This window comes from Scomber scombrus, chromosome 7 (assembly GCF_963691925.1).
Source record: "Scomber scombrus chromosome 7, fScoSco1.1, whole genome shotgun sequence".
Lineage (NCBI taxonomy): Eukaryota > Metazoa > Chordata > Actinopteri > Scombriformes > Scombridae > Scomber > Scomber scombrus.
This window is the reverse complement of record NC_084976.1, coordinates 7,471,924-7,491,828: the sequence shown is the minus strand read 5'-3', so window position 1 is coordinate 7,491,828 and position 19,905 is coordinate 7,471,924. Positions and strand designations below refer to the sequence as shown.

The window sequence follows — 19,905 nt, the reverse complement described above, 5'->3', positions numbered from 1 at the left end:
AAAAAAAGAAAGCAAGGTAGTTGGTAGCATTTTATTATTTTCGGTCATTGGTAGGAAAAGCTGGGTTTTTTTGTTGTTTTTTTCACCACGGCCCATAAATACCTCGGAAAAAGTCTCATTCACTGCTTATTATGTTGTCAAGTTAATGCAGTAAAAAAAATTGATTCAAGCTTGCACAGGAGCAAATTCATGAAAGTTCTCTGATTGTGTCAATGTCGACCTGACAAGACAAAATCCTCTTATGAGTGTAATGTTGTGCGGGCCTCCCATCTGCCTGTCAATTCTTAGAGTATGACAGCAACATCCAGATTTGCCCCAGGCCCACTCTATTCAAGTACGCTCCTGTTCAACTTGACGTTTCCCAAGTTTGTATGTTTCCAGTGAATTACATCGAACTTTGCCCAAGAAAACAACCAGTTACTGGAAAAAGCCAGTCTGTGTCTGTTTCAGTTATGGCAGGGATTATTACTGTTTAAATAACCTAAAACAAGATTTAACTGGTACAGTGAGATCATGGATGTAGAGTCTTTTAATTAAGATACATTTCTGAACATACCATGACCCCCTAAAAAATCTATGACATAGTCCTGACGTAGCTGCCTGGAGGATGTAAGAGCTCAGGAAGAAACATAAAACAGGCAGTACTGTAACTTTCAATAAAAGCCTAACATTTTCAAAGATTTTCAGAATCCAGAACCACTGGCTATTTTACCCTTTTTTCATATGCAGCTGAGTTTAAATGCACTTCATAAACCCTGCAGCAGTGGACATTTGTCAGCACATGAAAGCAATGCGCTTAAGCAAACTTGAAGGAAATACATGGAAAATACCAAGATTACAGTTTAGGTTTCACATCATCATTAGTATAGTGGCTGTTGTCAGGATCTGCCACAGCCTGTTGGAGAGAATCAGTCTCAGGTTGTTGGAGTCCGCGAAAGAGGGAGGAGGGAGCAGCAATAAAGAGGAAAGGAGGGTTTGTTGAACTAGTTGTCTCCATTCATTCTACATTCATTAAACCTAATCACTGTTAATTAGCCGGGTGGAGCAGACAGCCAATCCTAGGGTGCGGGAGTCCAGCTGCCGGGAGATAGCAGTGCCAGCACAGAGCCCTGCACAGCATATCAGGTGTCTGGAGCTCGCTCTGGGTTTTAGTTTTCATTCATACTGCCACCAGAATGTGAGACCACTACACCCTTGTGCTGGCCTCCCTTCACTGGCTCACAGTGCATCAAATGATTGATTACACATCATCAGAGTGTTTGCAAACCTGTAGCTTGTGTGCTCTGGTTCAAATCAGTTGATGAGTTGGAAAATTGGTGCATTTTCCCCATAATCCCTTGGTTTCTTTACACACATAGAAAAAACCAAGCTACCCAATATGCATCACTACAAGTCACGTGACAGCTTTCACTCCATTCATTGGTCACATGTCTCTGGGACAGAAGCAAAGCCTAAACACACGATGAAGGTCCTGAAGAAGATCTTGTATGCCCAAATATCAAAAATGCAATGCTGATCGTTGTGCTAGTCTAGTTCAGACCTCAATTTATTCTCTATCTAACTGCTAGCAACTGTTGATTTCACTGATCCGCGTCTCAGTATGCAAAGCACACCTGTTTACTCAAACTTGTAGTGCACAGCTAGTAGTTGGGTTGGATTGAGGTCGGATCATGTTCTCACTGCTAACAAACCTCGCAGGAGTTTGTTTGGGACGAGGCCCAGACTATCTAAAGGGTCTTAGTACATGTGTCCTGTACAGACTTGCCCAAACAGATCACACTAACCAGAGTCCGATTCAACCGGACTAATAAACTCAGGTCTGAAAACATCCTTAAATGGCTGGAGTCTTTTCTAAAACTTTGAAATCTCCTGTAAGAATTGACTGTTGCATCACCAAAGCTGAAGTATAAAGATCTGAAGACACTTTGAAATTGTATTTTCGAAGCCTCACTTGGAAATGTTTTGTATAGTCCTTTATACATTGACGATCAATTTTTAGTGCAAAAGATTGTTTGGTTTGTATTAAAATTGGTAATCCAATCAGCTTCATTGACAGTAGTTTGTCAAAGCCCTTTAGAGTTGCCACAGGTTTCCCACCATGCCACATGTCCTTCATGCTGTCTCAAGCCGAGATTGATAGGTTTGATATTTTTACTGCACTACTGTTAAAGTAATTACCTCTTGCATCCAAACTTTATGGTTGTACTTTCTTTTACTATTTGGCAGTCCTTTGAATGTATGAATACATCCTAAGCCATCCAGACTGAAACCCTCTCACTGTACCATGTCAACTCCACAGGCACACAGAGCAGCAAGCGTCTGCTGCAGTCTCTCCCTCTGTTTCTCTGTGTTGTATTTTAACAGGCTGTAAAAGTACCAAAGCACAAAAGGCTCCTCATCAAGTCTGACATCGCTCGTCTCTGCCAGATGTTTTATAAGAAATGAAAAACATAGTGTGAAACATACAAGTCCTGCCCTGCCAAACGCCAAGCTGCTCCGTGGCGGCCAATTGGTGGGTTTGTAATTGTGGGATTACATGGACGGCTGAGTTTGCGATGCTGTCAGTGTCACAAGAAACAGGTTAAAATCTGTTAGATGTCAAACAGGCCAAGTACAGGAAGGGTGCTGTGCAACTTCCTCGAAGTAAACTATTACACTGTTGTTTTGGTTGCTTCAGTTGTTTGCTGGTCAGTGTAATCTGACAGAGGGTACTTCAGGTCTGTTTCTGCAAGTCTGTGTGCATGCGTCCAAGTGTGTTCATTCAACTCATCAGGGGGTTTGTCCCATTTGGAGTGTTTTGGCCAACTTCATTCGGCTTTGTCTCCATGGGAAGAGGTCAAAAGTCAGTGTAGAGACATGAATGATGGCTTGTTTTGCACTCTGACCAAATTGCCTGCTCAGAGGGGCCTGAATGAGCCTTTTTGGCTTGTATTGTACAAGTCAGATATGGTAATAAAAAATAGTATTCAGTGGTTGTTTCATTGGTTCTGAAGGGAACATTACATACTTATTTCAGTTAATATTACATATTCCCTCTTGACAGTTTTGGAAAATGGGGATATGGAGAGAAAGGTAAACCAGATGACTATAGTTCTGTCAGTGAGAGCGTGTTTGGGACAAATCCCTCAGACTGTGACCATGATAGTCTGCTTACAAAACTGTGAAACACCTCAGGTGATCAAAGCTGCAGGCCTTTCATTTCAGAGGCCCATAACTGTCATGCAAACAAGCAGCACAATCCTACAAATTTTGACAAATGATCAGTAATTAACCCTAAATGTTCCTCTCTTCTCTAGATCACTGTACATTTCCATTTCTACCATTTTTTCCTTTCACATCCAGCTCACCAGTCTCACACACCCGCATTGTTCATTTATTACAATTATTATTTCTTCTTGACCTTGGTGATTTTTATTGTTTTTTAAATCTTAACTCCTACTTTGAATCTCATTTCTTTGTCAGCAAGCACAATAGTGAACTCAGTATGGAATATTGGTGGGGTTGGGGCATTGCACATTAATGCCACTGCCCCCAGTGACAGGTCGACTGAAAATCCATGTGACATGCAGAGCCTACGTGAAGCCTCTGCTGTCTGTCAGAGCCATCGCAGTCTGAACATGTTAGCATGGCTTCAGGCTTAGTCTGAATAAAGAATGTTTGCACACTGACAGCATTCAAACCACACTGAGAGTACTTGTTTTCAACAATTTTTTATTTATTTTTTAATTCCAGGAGGAGTGCTTCCTTAACCTGGAGGCTCCCATCAGTAGGGTCTGTGGTTACGACACCCCCTTCCCTCACATCTTTGAACCCTTCTACATCCCAGACAAGTGGAAGTGCTTTGAAGCAATCAAGAAGATGATCAACTACTGAACTCCACTCAGGTAGGGAACACCTGACAGCTTCATTTGAAGTAAATTTATGAAGTGGCATTATGTCATTTTCTTACACTTACTGTGCATTACTGCCAACACCTAACCTATAATCAGCGTTTATTCCAGTAATGTAGCGGTGAAACGCTGTCTAACCTGCCATCTATAACAAACAACCATCATTCTGGGTTCTTTTTCCTAATGCCCTTTCACTCATCTGTTTAATATATCCAACCACTAGACATATATTTTATTTTTATCCAGACATCACTTGCTAATCTGCATTCCAGCGACCCTTTCAGACATGGTATACTCTATTTGATTCACCGTTCACACCTGGCATGAGAGTGTACTATAAATCTTAAATGAACCTCAGGTGTCGATATGGGATTGCATTTTATGTCCCAAAGGTTTGACTGCTAAATAGTCAAAGTGCAGATTTACACACGTGTACCTCGAGTAAAGGCAGAGGGCACTGTTGCTTCCTTAGACAACTTACTGACATGCATTTTATCCACCCACAATAAGTGATTTTTTTTTTTTATTGTGCAGAAGCCAACAATTGGGCTTCATGCAAGATGATGGAATCAAATACAATCATAAAACCAAGCAACTCAATTAAGACTAAACAAAATGCATTAACATTGTGCCTGCACTGCTGAGTGTGTTTATAACAACTATTACCATCACAGACTTAAATAAGTCCATCTCATCGACAAACCCTGGTAGTGTTATTTTTATAATGTGATTATTGAACGGGGCACTCAAGCAATTAACACATTGCTTAAGTTGGTGAATCAGTACAATCAAAGTTGGTGGATCAATACAAGAGAGGTTAGGACATCCTAACTCTTAGTCCCTAGTATGGGTCAAGCCTACCCTTCCCATAATGCATCTTGATAGACTCTTTCATTAGACCCTCTCTAATCGTGGAACCTTCTTGGCTATCTGTCAGATAATGATTTAGCCGCTGGTGGCAATGGACAATATTTCAAGTGTTCCAGTGTAGCCAGCACATGTCCATATAACGGATATCTGGGCCAAGACTTCCTCCTCTGTGCACTGGTCATTGTTTACAGTGTACTTAGCAACTTGAGACAGTCCAGACATAAATGCAAATGAATGCAGATGCATTTTAAAAAGCTAAATCATCATCAGATGATAGCCAATGGGTTCCAATATTGCATTTCAGCCAATGTATTCACCTTTTGCTCGCCACAGGGACTTTTCACCTGCATGCAACAAAAGCCGACTCAAACAACATAACAACTCTAACTACAAACAGAAACCAGAACACATCTGGTACCAAAATCTTGTCCCATTGCCTACAGATTCGGCATTCATTTGTAGATCTCTGTTTATAGGTATTAGACCCACCCTGACATGATAAATGCAGATGTCTTTCGAACTCCACAACCCCAATTTTTAACTCAAACCTTCTGAAAAAATCGTGGTTTTCAAACTCAAGCCAATAAAATCCTAATCATGATAGTACCCATAATTACAAGAAAACTGATCTTGATGTGTAAAATCAACAGAATGCTCCTTTTAAAGCTTCACATATTCAAATAATATCCATCAAGCATATTTTTCCAGTATATTTCAGCGCAGCATACTTGGCTCAGCATAGAAAACTTTTCTACCTAGAGGCAGACTGTAGTAAATGTTGGTTTGCTCAAGGATCATTGGGTTCCTTTCACTAAGGAAGAGTTTTAATGAAAGTCAGAACAAATTTCATGTGTCATATTTAATTTCCACATGACTTCCTCTTGTTTTTCAACTGCCAGTCATTTGATCAAACACTGACCAGCTTTATGAATGGACTCCAATATGACACAATCCTGTTTTGTCCTAACATGCATATTGTCTTGAGTGCTAAGGCAGTGGACGCCCCCCTTCACTCTATCAGAATGCATTAGCAGCTGTTGATAGAAAGTGTGTTAGAGAACAGCAGCAAAATTTTAACACTCATTCCTGCAAGGCCTTCAGTGCGGTCTGGGTTGTGTTTACTCTACATATGTGGAAATGCTGCCCTTAAAGCCTCCAAATGTGGCTTAAGCGTTTTAAACCCGAAGCATCTGTTTTGGGCACACTCACACCTGTATTTAGAGCCAGTGACTTATAATCAGACCACCCAAGACTCATTTTTAGAGCCAAGTGTTGACAGGGCCTTAATATCATGGATATGCCTCATCTAGTTGCGTAACCTCACACTGTAGGTTACACTATTGTCTTTTATTAGTTGCAGAAGCGTTCAGGAATCCTGCAAGGTGGGATTCCATCAATCTTCAAGCCTTATTCTAAATCTCTTTTTAATTGTCACTGTCATCTTGAGCCATAGCCATTAGTATGTTGGCCTAGATTGATAAGTATGAAGGGGCCATCAATAACATATGTAATTAAATCAACATGTCAACACATGTCACCTCTCATCCTCTCCACTCTCCATCGCATCTCCAGCCCTGCTTTTCCTCCTCATCTGCCATCCACTGTAGACCGCCAAGTTATTCACTTTTTCAACCTCTCTCCTCTCCCAGAGCCAACTTCTGGAAGCCCTGAACTCCGCGTTCTCCCTTTTCCTCTTCATTCATCCAATCGGTGGAGAGCAGCCAGGAAAAGACACTTTGTTGACCATCCAATCAGGAAGCAGTATCCAGATGGGCTCCATGTCCCTCTGTGTCCTCCAGCCAAAAGACTGTTACATTACCTCTGGATTAGGGAGCCTCATTCTGCTGCAAGGGGGAAAAATAACGACCGTGGTGAAGACGTAATCCATTCTATACGATGTAACTACTTTGGCATCAGCTGTCGACATAATGCACATCATTTAATTTCCTCACAGATAAAAGTCGGAGCTTTTTTGGAAGTAGAATTTGGTTGAATTTGTAACCGTTTGCCTTTCTGTGCTGTTACTTTTGATTGAATGTCTCCGACTCTGCTCTAATCCTTATTTAGTTTGACATGAACTGAACCTTATTGTACTAATATAATGGACCTGTGGTTTTTAAGGAAAATAAAATAATCAGAACTGGTGAAAACATATGTTTGGACGACTTCCCTTACTTTGAATTTGTTGAGATTTCATTGTCCCATTTCATTGCGTGCTCTAGGTGTCATTTTGGCAGCTGTTGAAGGGTTTCCCTATGTCCAAGAGATTTAGAGGAAAGGATAATAGACCAGCAAAGTCTGTGAGTTTGATTAATCTTCTGATGACCTCTGGAAAATTTACAATGTCGGGATGACTTTTACAACTTGACCAGCACATTTATTACATTAAATTGTGATTCATCAGCCAGCTGCTCATCCTAATCAAGCCTTAGGGGGAAAAAAACAGAAGAAGAACTAGCATATTTCAGTTACATTAGCCAGTGTTTCCCCCTGAGTTTTTTTTTCAGCAGCGTTGCTGTTGTGCACGTGCACTGTCCACGCCACCAGGACCCATATTTGTGAACACCGGCAGTAAAATTACTTTAAAACTTGCTTCGATTTCTTTCAGATAGGCTTATCAATGTCCAAAGGGTCATGTTTGTGTGATTTACAGAAGCTTTTGACAGCAGAAGGGCTGTGGAAGTCCAGATAAGTGTCATTGTAATAAATATCCCAGAGACCATTTTCATTTTGCATTTTCACATCATTTTGGACTATTATCATTACAGTATATATATTAAAAAAAACAATACATATTGTAGTATTTCACAGTACAGGAAAAAAGAAAGAATTCTGCTCTCTGATGAAGTAAGCAGTAAATGCTGAAGTTATCCTAATTGAGAACAGGATAGGAATTGTTTTATTTTTAAAATAACTCAATATTGTTTCTAAAGCAGCAATAGCACTGTTTGCAACAGCAAAGTCACGGTATAAAGTGAGTAATATCTCCCTGGAAACAAACCTAACATATAAAATAAATATTCTTGACATAAAAATACTGAGTGGAGTTCAGAAAGAAAGAAGTACACAGACATCAGTCAGTATCAGTCATTCCTGCTGTCCTCTATCCTCCTCCCTCTGCTGCTGATGTGATTTACTGCCTTCAGGTAGCGCTCGCTGAGGGAGGGGCTGCAGTCTCAGCCGGTAGCCAAGTTTGCAAGAATTTGTGTGCGTGCGTGCGTGTGGTGGAGGAGCTGAGCTTACCCTCGGTCAAACACAGAGCAGATGCACCATACATGACACCAATTCACATTCTCTCACCACCAGCTCCAGTCAGATGCTCGAAGCAGAGAAAGTGTGCGTGGTTTGCATGGTCGTGAAAACAGTATTATGAACACTGTGAAATTTCAGCAGTGGCGTTCATCATTTAGCAGCCGCACTGCTGTTGAAAACATACAGGGAAAACACTGCAGTAGCACTTGTATTTAATGATAAATTTTGGAAAAGTCAGTATTTTACATCATGATCACTGTGCAAACCTTTGTCCTGCTGTAAAATTTAAAGACCTTTCCATTTTATCAGCGCTTCCATGAAAAAATTCTTTCCTTGTTAAACTTCTTGTTCATCTTTTACCATCATGGAATCAATCAGGACTATTGCTGGAACTCTGTGTCCTTAAACTGCATGTGTTTCTGAGAAATCTTGAATCACAAGTAAACTATAACGTAAAGGACGATGAAAACTGCAGACAGGAGTTGGATTTCTGCCAATGCCTCCATTAGCAGATGCTGGAGAGAAACAATGGTTTCCTCAACTGCTCTTACAGGTAGTGTGTGCAGGGAACACAAGTGTCTTACGAAAAGTAAGAGGAAAAGTGCAAAGGGTGTTTGCCTCTAAATGCTACACTGTTCATCACATTAAGACAGTTAGGTGGAGTGACTGAGAGTATGCTATTGTTAAAGAAGGGCTAGAAATGTAAAGGTTGACCTCATGGTGGCATTACAAACCAGGTCACTAATTTAACTAATTCAAAAGGGAATAAACAAATATCTTGACAAGCCTGTTAGATTGAACAATTCTCTGTATACGAGTCGAAATGCTGGTGCAAGTGTGATACCAAAATGCTGGAATCATTAAGTTTTATCCTCATTGGGTCATTATCACTTAGAGCAAATTTGAAGCTAAAACAAGCCATTAAAGTGTAATGAAAATCTCGTAATTTGCCTAATAACTTTTGAGGCACGTATAACCAGAAATGAAGGCCGGGGAGTGACGATAAAGTGTAAGACAGGCGGTCACCACAATACACAGGGTTTATCCATAAATAAATAAACAATTTTAAATCAAGTAGCTATATTTTTTTTTTTACAAATGTCACAGTTTGACCTGAAGGTGGTGTGAGAGAAAAACTACAATCAAGTAAAAGAGGCTAAAAGCTACGTACAACTGGAGTCATTGATTCAGTGTTATGATCAAGTGTGTTATGTTGTATTATCACCTTGTGAAATTATTCCAGATAACATGTTAGCAAACGGTTGACACGTTTATTTACACAATACAAATATCTAATATTCACTGTCTTTTTTGCTTGGTCGAGAAACATTTGGCTAGCTTCTAAATGCTGCGACTTCCACCACCTTGTTGCAAACTTCTTCATTTGGTGCTGGGCAGGTATTGTACAGTTGGTTAATTGGCACTTTTTTTTGCTGAGACCAGCTATTTCTTGTGGCTGGAAATGATGTTGAGGGCAATGAGGGTGAAACAATGAAAGCGTGGGCCAGGTTATGCTCGAAAAACAGTAGTTTATATGACATGTCCGACTTTTTCGGAAACTGTGTTTATAGTTGTTAGGAATGACCACACTTGAATGCAGAGTGAATCCAAACATCATAGAGACAGGGAAGATGCAACATGTTGGAAATATGGGTATAACAATGCACATTTTGACCATTTTGGTAACCATTTACACAGCAATTGGCCAGAGGTGAGAACATTAGCAGGGTTTGAACTTTTCTCTCAAGCCCCCCCCCCCCCCCCAATTTTTACACAACTGTTTCTGTCTTTCTTTGTGTGCACAACCAATTGCAATACTGAATCTATTCCAGGAGAGACTCTAAAAAATATCCCCTTCAACTGATTGAAATGAGCGTTTCGTTTCCTCGTAGCCTTTTTTTATTTTAGTCTTAAAACAATTGTTAAAAGCCATTAATTCCAATATCTACCACATTCTGGCAGATTCTTCAATGCTGACAAACCTTCAGGACCTTCATGACACTTCAGTCCACTCCCATGCAAGTCTTTTTTTATTATTTGTATTCATGCCTGTTCATCTCATCAGAGGAGCATGTTTAGACACAGCACCTGGACTCACACACAGCACCGGGGTCTCCTGCACTCTTTCAACCACACACTGTCAGCATACAAGAAAACATAAACATGTAGAAACTGCTTTCTTCTTTGTGAAATGTAAACATTAAATTTATTTATTTTATTCTATGTAGTGTTGTATATTTTCTTCACGTGGCAGGTTTTTTTTTTTTTTTTTCTGCGTATGTTCAGTTTACAATCCACAAAGCATTTGGCAGCTTTCTAATTGCTTGGCCTCGATCTGTACAGTATTGCCGCCTCATGACCAGCTACTCCTCAAGTAGTTTAAGCCCGTAGGGCAAAAATAATCAGCCCGCTAATGAAACGTTTACAGTGAAGAGCATAAAGATGGAGCACCTAGACCAGATGGCCCCATGCCTCAAGGTCTTTGCTTTTAATTTGCTTCTGAAGCACTGAACTCAACCCATCAGCACGGTTTAGGAGAAAGGTGAGACCGACTTCAAAGTGCATCTAATAAATGAACAGTGATGTTTTCCCCATGGCATGGGCAAGGGCCTTTTTAAAAGTAAAGTATTGCACAAACGTCAAATCTGGACACCAGAAATTGTCGTATGGTTTTAACTCAACGCAGCCAGCTGGAAAATCTTCTGATAAAGTCTCAATCATTCGTCAGTTTGTACTTTTGGCCGTTTCTTTGTATTGTTTGGAAGTATTTTTTGGAGTCTCGAGATCAAAAAACATGTGAAGCGCTTGACAAGCCCACTCTTTTAGAGCAACTGCTTTCAATATGTTACTTTGTAAACAGTTTGTGAAAGTGACCAGAACAGATTTGTGCACAGTAGAAGAAAAAACTGCATCGCTGGTGTTTTTTTTAGGGATCCAAGTAATAAACTGTGCTGCTAAATAAAACCAGTTGGCAATGTATATTTCGGATTGCGGCTTATAAAAATAAATACATTCGCAACGCTTGTGATAGATGCGAAATGTTTTTATTTCATAGTAACAATGACCAGACCCTTTCCACTGTACATACACAGCCAATCACCATCTTGAACCTTCAAAGGGGAACATTTGTAAATGTCTTTATGGATTGGCTCAAAGCAGGAATGTAGTAGATTCTTGCCTCTGCAGAAAAAAAAACCCACTTTCTCTTTGTTTTTTTTAATCGAGAGTTTCGTTGGACTCAGTCTCACCTTGCCAACATCACACCTATCATAACATTTGCAGCACCCAGGAGCAGCTTACAGACTAAAGAGAGCAAAGATTAAAATGGATTGTAACCAAAGAAAACTAACAAAACAAAAGAAAATGATTGAAACAATTCCACTAATTAGCGAGTATCTGCGAAACCATTGTAAAGCTTCAGATAGGATTCTCAGCACTCTCCACCACAAACCCTTGGTCAAAATGTAAAGATAAAATCATGTCTGTCATTTTGGTCTGGGTGAAAGCAGGGCCTTTAACCACGGTGGTGAGGCGGCCCCTCCTTTGGGCGGGGTGGCAAAGATGACCTCTGCTTGGTAGGAAGGCCATAATAGCATCTGTGCTCTGACAGTGTGTTATTACACACTATATTTACATGAAAAGCAAAACCCAGGGGTGGCAGGTCACAACTAGAGCTATGGGGGGCAAGGATGCTCTGATGCAATTTGAACCCTACAACCAGAGATTACTGGAGATTATAGAACCGCTTAACCTATAATGTGGGCCACTGTACATTTTAATGGTTGCCATGTCATGTTCTACATGTTTTACAGTGTCATCAAACATTCATGGGATTTGATAGGAATGTGTTTATCCAACTAGCATTCAGTTCAAGTCAATTTAATAGTATTTATATAGCAGTAAATCACAAGAGAAGGTACTTTTCACATAGAGCAGATCTAGACTGTACTCTTTAATTTTAAGAGACCCAACATTCCTCCATGAGAAAGCACTTGGTAACAGCATTAAGGAAAAACTCTCCTTTAACAGAAAGACACCGCAAGCAAAAACCTCGAGCAGAACCAGGCTCTAGGTGGGCGGCCATCTGTCTTGACTGGTTGGGTTGACAGAGAAAGAAAGGGGGAGAGAAGCACAATAACAGTAATAACAGTAACAATGATAATAATAGAAGTATGATTAATAAGGATAGTAATGGCAGCAGTCGTTGTAGTCGAGCAGGACCATGGGGGTCCCCACAGCCACTGTTGATGGAAGCCAGCATCCACCTGAAGGATTTACCAGTGAGACGAGAAAGCATAAAAACTCCAGGAAGAATCTCCAGGACAAGCTACTAGCATGCATTAATGGTACATAACTGTGTGCAAATGGTAAGGTGGAGGAGAGAAAAAGTCATGGGAAGCCGGCCCTTACTATAAGCTTTATCAAAAAGGAGAGTTTTAAGTCTACTATTAAACATAGAGAAGGGTGTCTGACCACCGACTGAAAGTGGAAGATGGTTCCACAGGAGAGGAGCCTGATAAGTGAAGGCTCTGCTTCCCATTTTATTTTTGGAGACTAGTAACCACAAGTAAGCCTGCACTGGATGGTTTATTTTGATAGATAAGTATGTGTGGGGGTGGGGGTGGGGTGTTGAAGGTGAAAGCATATGTTTGTATGCTTCAAGTCTAATCCTGAATTTGAAAATAAAATATGAGTTCAAAAAAATTCTTGTAGGATCCCACATCAGTTTCCGTTCAGGCTTGTTTGTCTTTTTTTTCTTCCTTTTTGTATTACATTGTATCAATAATTGAATTAGGAACTCATTCCTGAGAGACATGTTCATTTTCCCCCCTGATAAGAAAAACACTCCTGGTTTTATTGAAAACAGCAAATGAGCAGTACACCATATCATTCCCACAGCGTTTGACAGTTCAGATATGCAATACAATTTGTGTTCAACACCTCCAGCAATGACTGCTGGTGCCTGGGCTCTGTCAGTCACTTCAAATCAAGTCACCTTGAGTCAGCCTTCCAGACAAGTCCTCCAAAGTTCAAACTCGGAGTTGTGAGTTCAAACTGAGCCTATTTATAACTTTTTAACTAAGTGGAGATTAAACTAGAGATTTGTTACTAAATATTTCCACTCATTAACCACCAGGTGTAAAAGGCGCCTTCATACAGCAAGTGATTACTGATATGTCTGTGTTGGTTTGACGGGTGGCGGCGAGGCACAACAACCACAGTAGTCAACAAACAAACAAACCGAACCAAACACCACAGGCTGCTGCTCTCCTCTAACTATAATCTCATCACTCTGCTAAAATAGAGCAGGTTGTTGCTTAAAATAGATGAAACAGTGAGTAATATTATAGCCAAGACTCTCACTCTTCACTGCTGGTGAAGTGGAGTATAATTCGAGGAACTCAAATACACTTGAAATGGTATTGTGTTTTCCTCCCGGTTGCTATGATCACATGGCGAGCCAGGGTGGCAAGTTGACAAAGTTGAATCATTATCAACTCTGACGGCAGCGGCACATTCATGTGTGCTCACGAGAGCAGCAGCCACTCTCCCTGCCTACCACGGTGTTTACATTGGAAACTATGAAAGCAGCAGCAGGGACCGCTCACTCTCTGAAAGCACCTTAACATTACTAACATTACCTTGGTGATATATGACCATGTACAGTTAAGACATCATGTGGATTACGGTTGACACATGTGACCCAACATTTAAAATGCCCTTTATTAATACTGTAAACTGGAAGATTTAAAAAAATATATAATTTCATATATAAAGAATAACACAACATATATCATATAAAATCAATATACCAATAGCGTTTTGCTATAAGAGACATAATGCCAGCTAGGTAAGCATGATCTAATATTTCCCATTTCTCTATTTTGTCGCTCTTATAGCACTCCAATCCTCTTTTCTCAGGCTTAAAGAAATTAGATTATTATTTTTTCTTTCATACATAACTAGATTGTGGTGAATTGTTGAGTAATGTGCTGTGTAACCTCCAGGACAGATTTGTGGCTACCATGTCTGGGTTCCCATTTTTCCCATTCCAGTTCAGATCTAACAGGATCACTGAATTGCAAGGTTCGTGGAACATAGAGTTAGGACATATTAATGCCAAACAGGATGTATGTTTTATTACTTCCTTGTGATGGAGCAATATGATGCTAAGCCCTTGTTGGACTTTGAAAAAGGGGCATTTGAGTTCAGTTCGTAGTATTGCGGTCAACACTTCTCATTGTGTGTCATAGAAAAGTAGATTACAGTTTGTAAATTATACAAATCCTGCCTCAAGGGCAGAAATAAAATCCTCTCCAAAGCTCTAAAAATGATGTTATGTTGAATATAAAGGCATATCTTCAATTTACTACCTATAAACTAGTGCTAGTGAATGATATGTGTACAGTATTTGCTTTTAGAAACACTCCAGTGTTTGCCAGTTGGAATCACAAGGGACGGATGGAGAACGGCAGCTGTTTTTGTTCCCTTTATCCAAAGCTCCATTACCCCATCAAACATTTACCTGCACGCGCACACACACACACACACATATATAAAGTATGTACTGTACATGAGTTCACTGATGCCATAAGATTGAAAGAGTTCACTGCAAATCACATACTCCTTGAGTTTCCAAGCTGTGGTCCGCTGCCTCTTTAAACCCAAACAGAGCATTCACAACATTACTAAAACACAAAACACATGTACATCTGCACATTTACCATCTGACACTCAGAACTTTCCCTCACACACAAATGAGCTGGATATTAAGAATTTCTCTACACTCATCGTCAGCTTGGGGCCGACAAACGGTTGCTAAGGCGAGGGCGGGGGGAGACACAAAAACACTCTTGGTCAACAGTGGTAATTTTGCCTGGCTGTCGGCTTGACGGGGTGTTTGTGTACCAATGACATCCTGTTCGACACAGAGGGTAGTTCAGTCTCATCTGACGTAAGTGCTTCTAATTTGTGTGGCAACGAAATAATTTCCAAGCCTAATTGTAGGAGAGTCGCATGTGAAGCTCACACGCTTTTACACCCTCCACTGCAAACAGGGAGTCTGTTTTTAAGTCAGGGATGAGACGTTGTCCCCCTCCTCCCTCTTAAACAAGAGAAGCATTTCTATTCTTCAGCTTGGTGGGAGCAGCACATTATTGTCTGTGAAAGTTGATACGATACAAATGTGTACCATCTGGCCAAGTCTTGACAATGAAGGGAACATGATGTTTGTAAAGCTCCAGCACACAGTTGACTGTTGTAAACCCAAAATGCTTTTGGTGGAGGAAACATCATAGTTATTGGTAAGGTTATGTCATCATAGCACTGGTTGCAGTGGAAACAGATTCAGTTCTAAATTTGGATTGGCTTCTTTGGGGCAGATAATTAAAACTCTGATAGATGCATTGCCAGACTACTCTTCTGTTTTGTACATACAACGGAAAACATGCAGTCTCTAACTGCTTTCTATTTGAAAATCGAACAACTTTTTAAGCATTATTCTTAAAGTTATTCTCAGACTTAATCTAATTTTCTTCCCCCACTATTTGCACTGGGTTCAACTTTTCTAAATGCACTTGTTGAATAGAGTTTCTGTGGAGCAAAAGTCAATAAAAGAAAGATGAGGAAAACTTTCAACAAGAAGGTCATAGCCTGTCTGCCCTCAAATTTGCCAGGAGATTATTTAATATGGATTAGAACTTTGGTTTAAGTCAATGACTCTTTTCACACAGGACACAATTATCTCACCATCTTTCAACTGGCTTTTCACAGCCTGTGGAGGTTGTAGTGGCATTATATATAACATCCAAAATCACTTCATCAAGAGCAAGGACCACAAAGGAGTAACGGGTGGGGTTGTCCTCTTAGAACTGGTTTCATTTGCTCTTATTTGGCTAAATACCAGGATCGGTGAGTGCCAGCGCTAACGAAACCCGTATCAAATCTTTGATCTCTTCTTTCGTTTGATCAAACACAGCATTCAGGTAACGTTAGCAAGTTTCTAATTGCTAGCAGAAGCTGACCGCACTATATAGACCAGCTGTAACTGATTAATATTAATTTGGTACGTGACTTGACTGTAAGCTAATGGAAACTTTAGTTTTTGTTTGGTAAATGTGCTCTCTGTTCTTGAAGTTCTTGAACCTGGACCTCCTGTGTTTGGAGCACCTAGCTAGAGAAAAATAATGTGTGCAAACGTACCGTGGTGCCTTTCACTTCAGATCTTGGAACTGCTCACCTATTTTCAGGTGTAGCTTAAAAACATTAATTAGGTTACCGCTACAGCATTTCTGCCTTCTCCCAAACTAAACGTGATCGCATATCTAAGTTAAATCTTAGCGTTTTTGTTATTTATACATTTAGTTATCTGCAAATGATGAAACTTAAACCTTAATACATTTGATAAAGTTTTCCCAAAGGATTTGTATTTTATTGGCGGATTCAACACTGGATTCAGTTTTCATGCTATTTAAAGCCAAGATGTGTAAAATAATATGTCAATATAACATCCATAACATTATTTGTAGAAAAATGTGGCAATCCTACTGAAATTGTTTTGCTTTAAAGGGGATCTATTATGCTTTTCCTGATTATATATGTTCATATTAACCATGGCCAAAGTGTCAAAATAATGAGGTAACCACATGTAGAAATAGTCCCAGCTCACATCAGTTTATAATAGATTTCTTTATAAGGTCATCTGCTCCACACACAGTGCACGGGTTCACTTCCCCGCTACGCTAACATTATGGCATTTTTCCATTGCTTTGGGTATCGTCACGTCGAACCATAACTCGAGTCAAGCTTGCATGCTGTGAGTGTTTTTCCATTACACAGCAGGCAAAGTAAAATAAGTAATTTACCTTTTAGAGGTTTGCTGGTCGTCTGCAGTTCTTCATCAAACATCATCATCACTGTGGCTGTATCTGCTTCTACTTTTCCTACCTGCAATTTGTCTAAATGATGCACCCAATAAATAGCTACAAATACCCCCATATCTTCTTATATTCATTGTTTTTTTAGCTCTGTTAACAAAGGTTTGTTAATTCAGTGAGGCACATTTCTGTACATTTTTCATAATAAAAGTGTCCCGTCATTTAAACGCTTTTAATGTGAAGCAGTAAAGCAGGAACTGTTGGGTTTGCAGTAATTTAAATTTACTGTGGTACCGCTGCCTCATGGCAGGCCTCTGGGAAGCCAGTCGATCAGAACAGAGTGGGTTCATTAGGAGGGGGGCCTTAAAGAGACAGGAGCTAAGACTGCCTGTTGGAGACAGAGGCTGAACTGAGGGGCTACGTAAAGGTCCAGTATAAAAACATAGAGCTGAAAATGAGCATAATAGGTTCCCTTTAAGCTCATTCATTTCAGTGCCTCGAATCAGATCTTTTTTGTGATACCCTCAATGGGCAGAGCCAGATTTGGAATGATTTTAGTTTTACACACACTTTAAATCTGAACCTGGTTTTATTTTTTTCTTTCTTTCATTGCCTCTTCCATCCCGCTGGCAGCTTCCATTGATTTTAATAGGCACACAATGGTTCCACCAGAACATACTATGCTGTGTTTTGCACTGTCCAAGCTTTGGTCACATAGGGTGACTGATGAGTTGAATTCAATGAAATGACTAGAGTAGGAGTATCCCATCCTACATTAAAATCCCTATTGGGTCTGAACTATTAGGTTTATGCTTAGGTGTGAGGTTTCATTTGGAGGTTATGTATTACGGTATGAATGTAGTTTGTGTCTGTGAATGAAACACTGCCAAGTTTTGAGTTTATTATCTTTTATGTGAATATACAATCCCGTTCAGTGCACTATCTGCTGTGTGTGGTCAGCTGGTGCTGACACTTCTCGGCAGCTGGCCGTAGAGAGGTTCAAGATAGGTGAAAGAGTGTGGATGTGCTAGATCAACTGGTTCCACAATGCTTCATCTCCATCCAACACTTTGATGTCCATGTGGCAGTGCTCAAACTCAGGGAAGGACAAGTGTAAACCAATTGTATCACTCATCACAAAATGCTGTTTTGATTTCAAAAGCATGTCCAAGATTTATATTTGCAGTTGAGCAAAGCCCTGCATCTTTTTCTTCCCCCCGAGGAGCATTACTGGAACTTCCTTGGGGAAAGTGACTCATTTCAGGCTGTGGGGTTAATCAGCTTAGACATCAACAAAAGGGGAAAAGGCGTGTTGGGAAAGTTCAATTTACATTAGGATTCAAACTATCAGAGTCTGTAATTCATGTGCAGCTGTAGCAGATCCAGACTGCAGTCCTTTCACAACATTATTTTTCTGAGAAAACTTGAATCTGCAATGTGTAAGAATTGGCCACATGATCAAGACAAATAGGGAGCAGCATCTTCACCCTACCCCATCATCAACATAGTGTAAAGCTTATTTTTTACAGAGAAAATGCGCTACAGAATTGTCACGATATTAAAATGCTAAGGAGACATTAGTACCAGCTGTGAATTACAAAAGAGCTGCACAGATCAGAAAGCAGTTACACCATAAGATAAGTTACAACATCACTCACACTAAATAGTTACTCACATGCCTGCAGGGCAGCTGTAAATCATAAAATGTCACAGAACTCACTAAAGGTAAAACAACACTTTTTCTACCAAACAGCATTTTTTTTTTCAATAACTGCATGCCTTTTTACAACACAGTAATCCAGTAGAGAGCTCATTTATTGATATATTTCATATATTGATCTAGCTTACTACAAAGTGCTACGCTACCAAATGGCTCATGCCAGCTTACACAGCTGGTGTAACTCAGCGCAGTTCATCTGATCATGCAGCTGAGTCGACTAGTTGACGTGTCACCCCAACAGCGTCTACAGCTGACCGCTCTAACATCAGTGCAGCTTTCCAAATATTAGTTTATTAAGTTATTTGAATGAACTGACCACATATTTGGTATCTAAATTGTTACTTTCTCGCCTGAAAAAAAAAAAAAACTTAATAAAGTGTAGGGCTGCAGCTATGGATTATTTTTGTAATCGATTATTCTATCAATTATTTAATTGATTAATCGAGTAATCGAATAAATTATTTTGCCTTATTAAATAACGCTGTCTCTTAAAAATGAACAATCAATACTAAATCAAAACTAAACCCCTTTATTGCTTTTAACTTCAGTGCCATCTGAAACAAATACATGAACTGACTTACTTTTAGTGTGACTGATTAGGCTACCATACAAATTTAGTGCACTAGGTTCCTTAGCTCCTCCTACCTCAGGATTTCAGTGTAGAGACCTGAGGTTAACCTGCTTCTGTCCTCATTTCATACTTCTGCAGGTAGAAGCTGTTAATTCACTAACTAGAACAAGACAGTTAATGATCCACACGGTAACATTATAAAAAGAAGACCTGACGTGTAAATAAGCGATAGAAAACCAATGGTTTTTGGTGTGTGTGTGTGTGTGTGTGTGTGTGTGTGTGTGTGCACGCACGTGCCCCATGTCCCCCCCAGACTAGATGCCGCACACACTTTCTAGTTTTCACTCTCTAGTAAACTGCTATGCGACATAGCGAGTGACGCGATGTGTATCAATAATAACCATCCGTGTAAAACACAAGCAGAGCATGTCAGCATGCGAGTGGAATGAATTAAACAAAGCTTCAATTCAAGAAAAATTGCCTCGATCATTTTTTGTAATCAAATTATTCAAATAATTCGAGTAATCGTTTCAGCCCTAATAAAGTGACATATTGACAATCCACTTACAGCAGCTTTCAGCCTGGCTCCGGCATTACTGCCAGTGTCTCATGGCCATGGATGTATTATAAGAGCTGGATACCGGACAAAAAATGGTACCCATTCAGTCCGATAAGAATTGCTCGACTGGCACATACACCAAAAAAGTTTCTAGCTTGCAGGTTTGC

General features: G+C 40.0%; 1 protein-coding gene across 1 annotated transcript in view; it reads left to right on the top strand.

Moving 5' to 3' along the window:
* bckdhb (branched chain keto acid dehydrogenase E1 subunit beta) overlaps positions 1-6,912 on the top strand; it is a 55,186-nt gene extending 48,274 nt beyond the window's left edge. The window contains exons 10-11 of the mRNA XM_062421994.1: positions 3,733-3,884; positions 6,410-6,912. Of these exons, the coding sequence (XP_062277978.1) occupies positions 3,733-3,873 (141 nt within the window). The 3' untranslated portion in view covers positions 3,874-3,884; positions 6,410-6,912. The remainder of the gene's footprint in view (positions 1-3,732; positions 3,885-6,409) is intronic.
* The last annotated feature ends 12,993 nt before the right edge of the window (positions 6,913-19,905 follow it).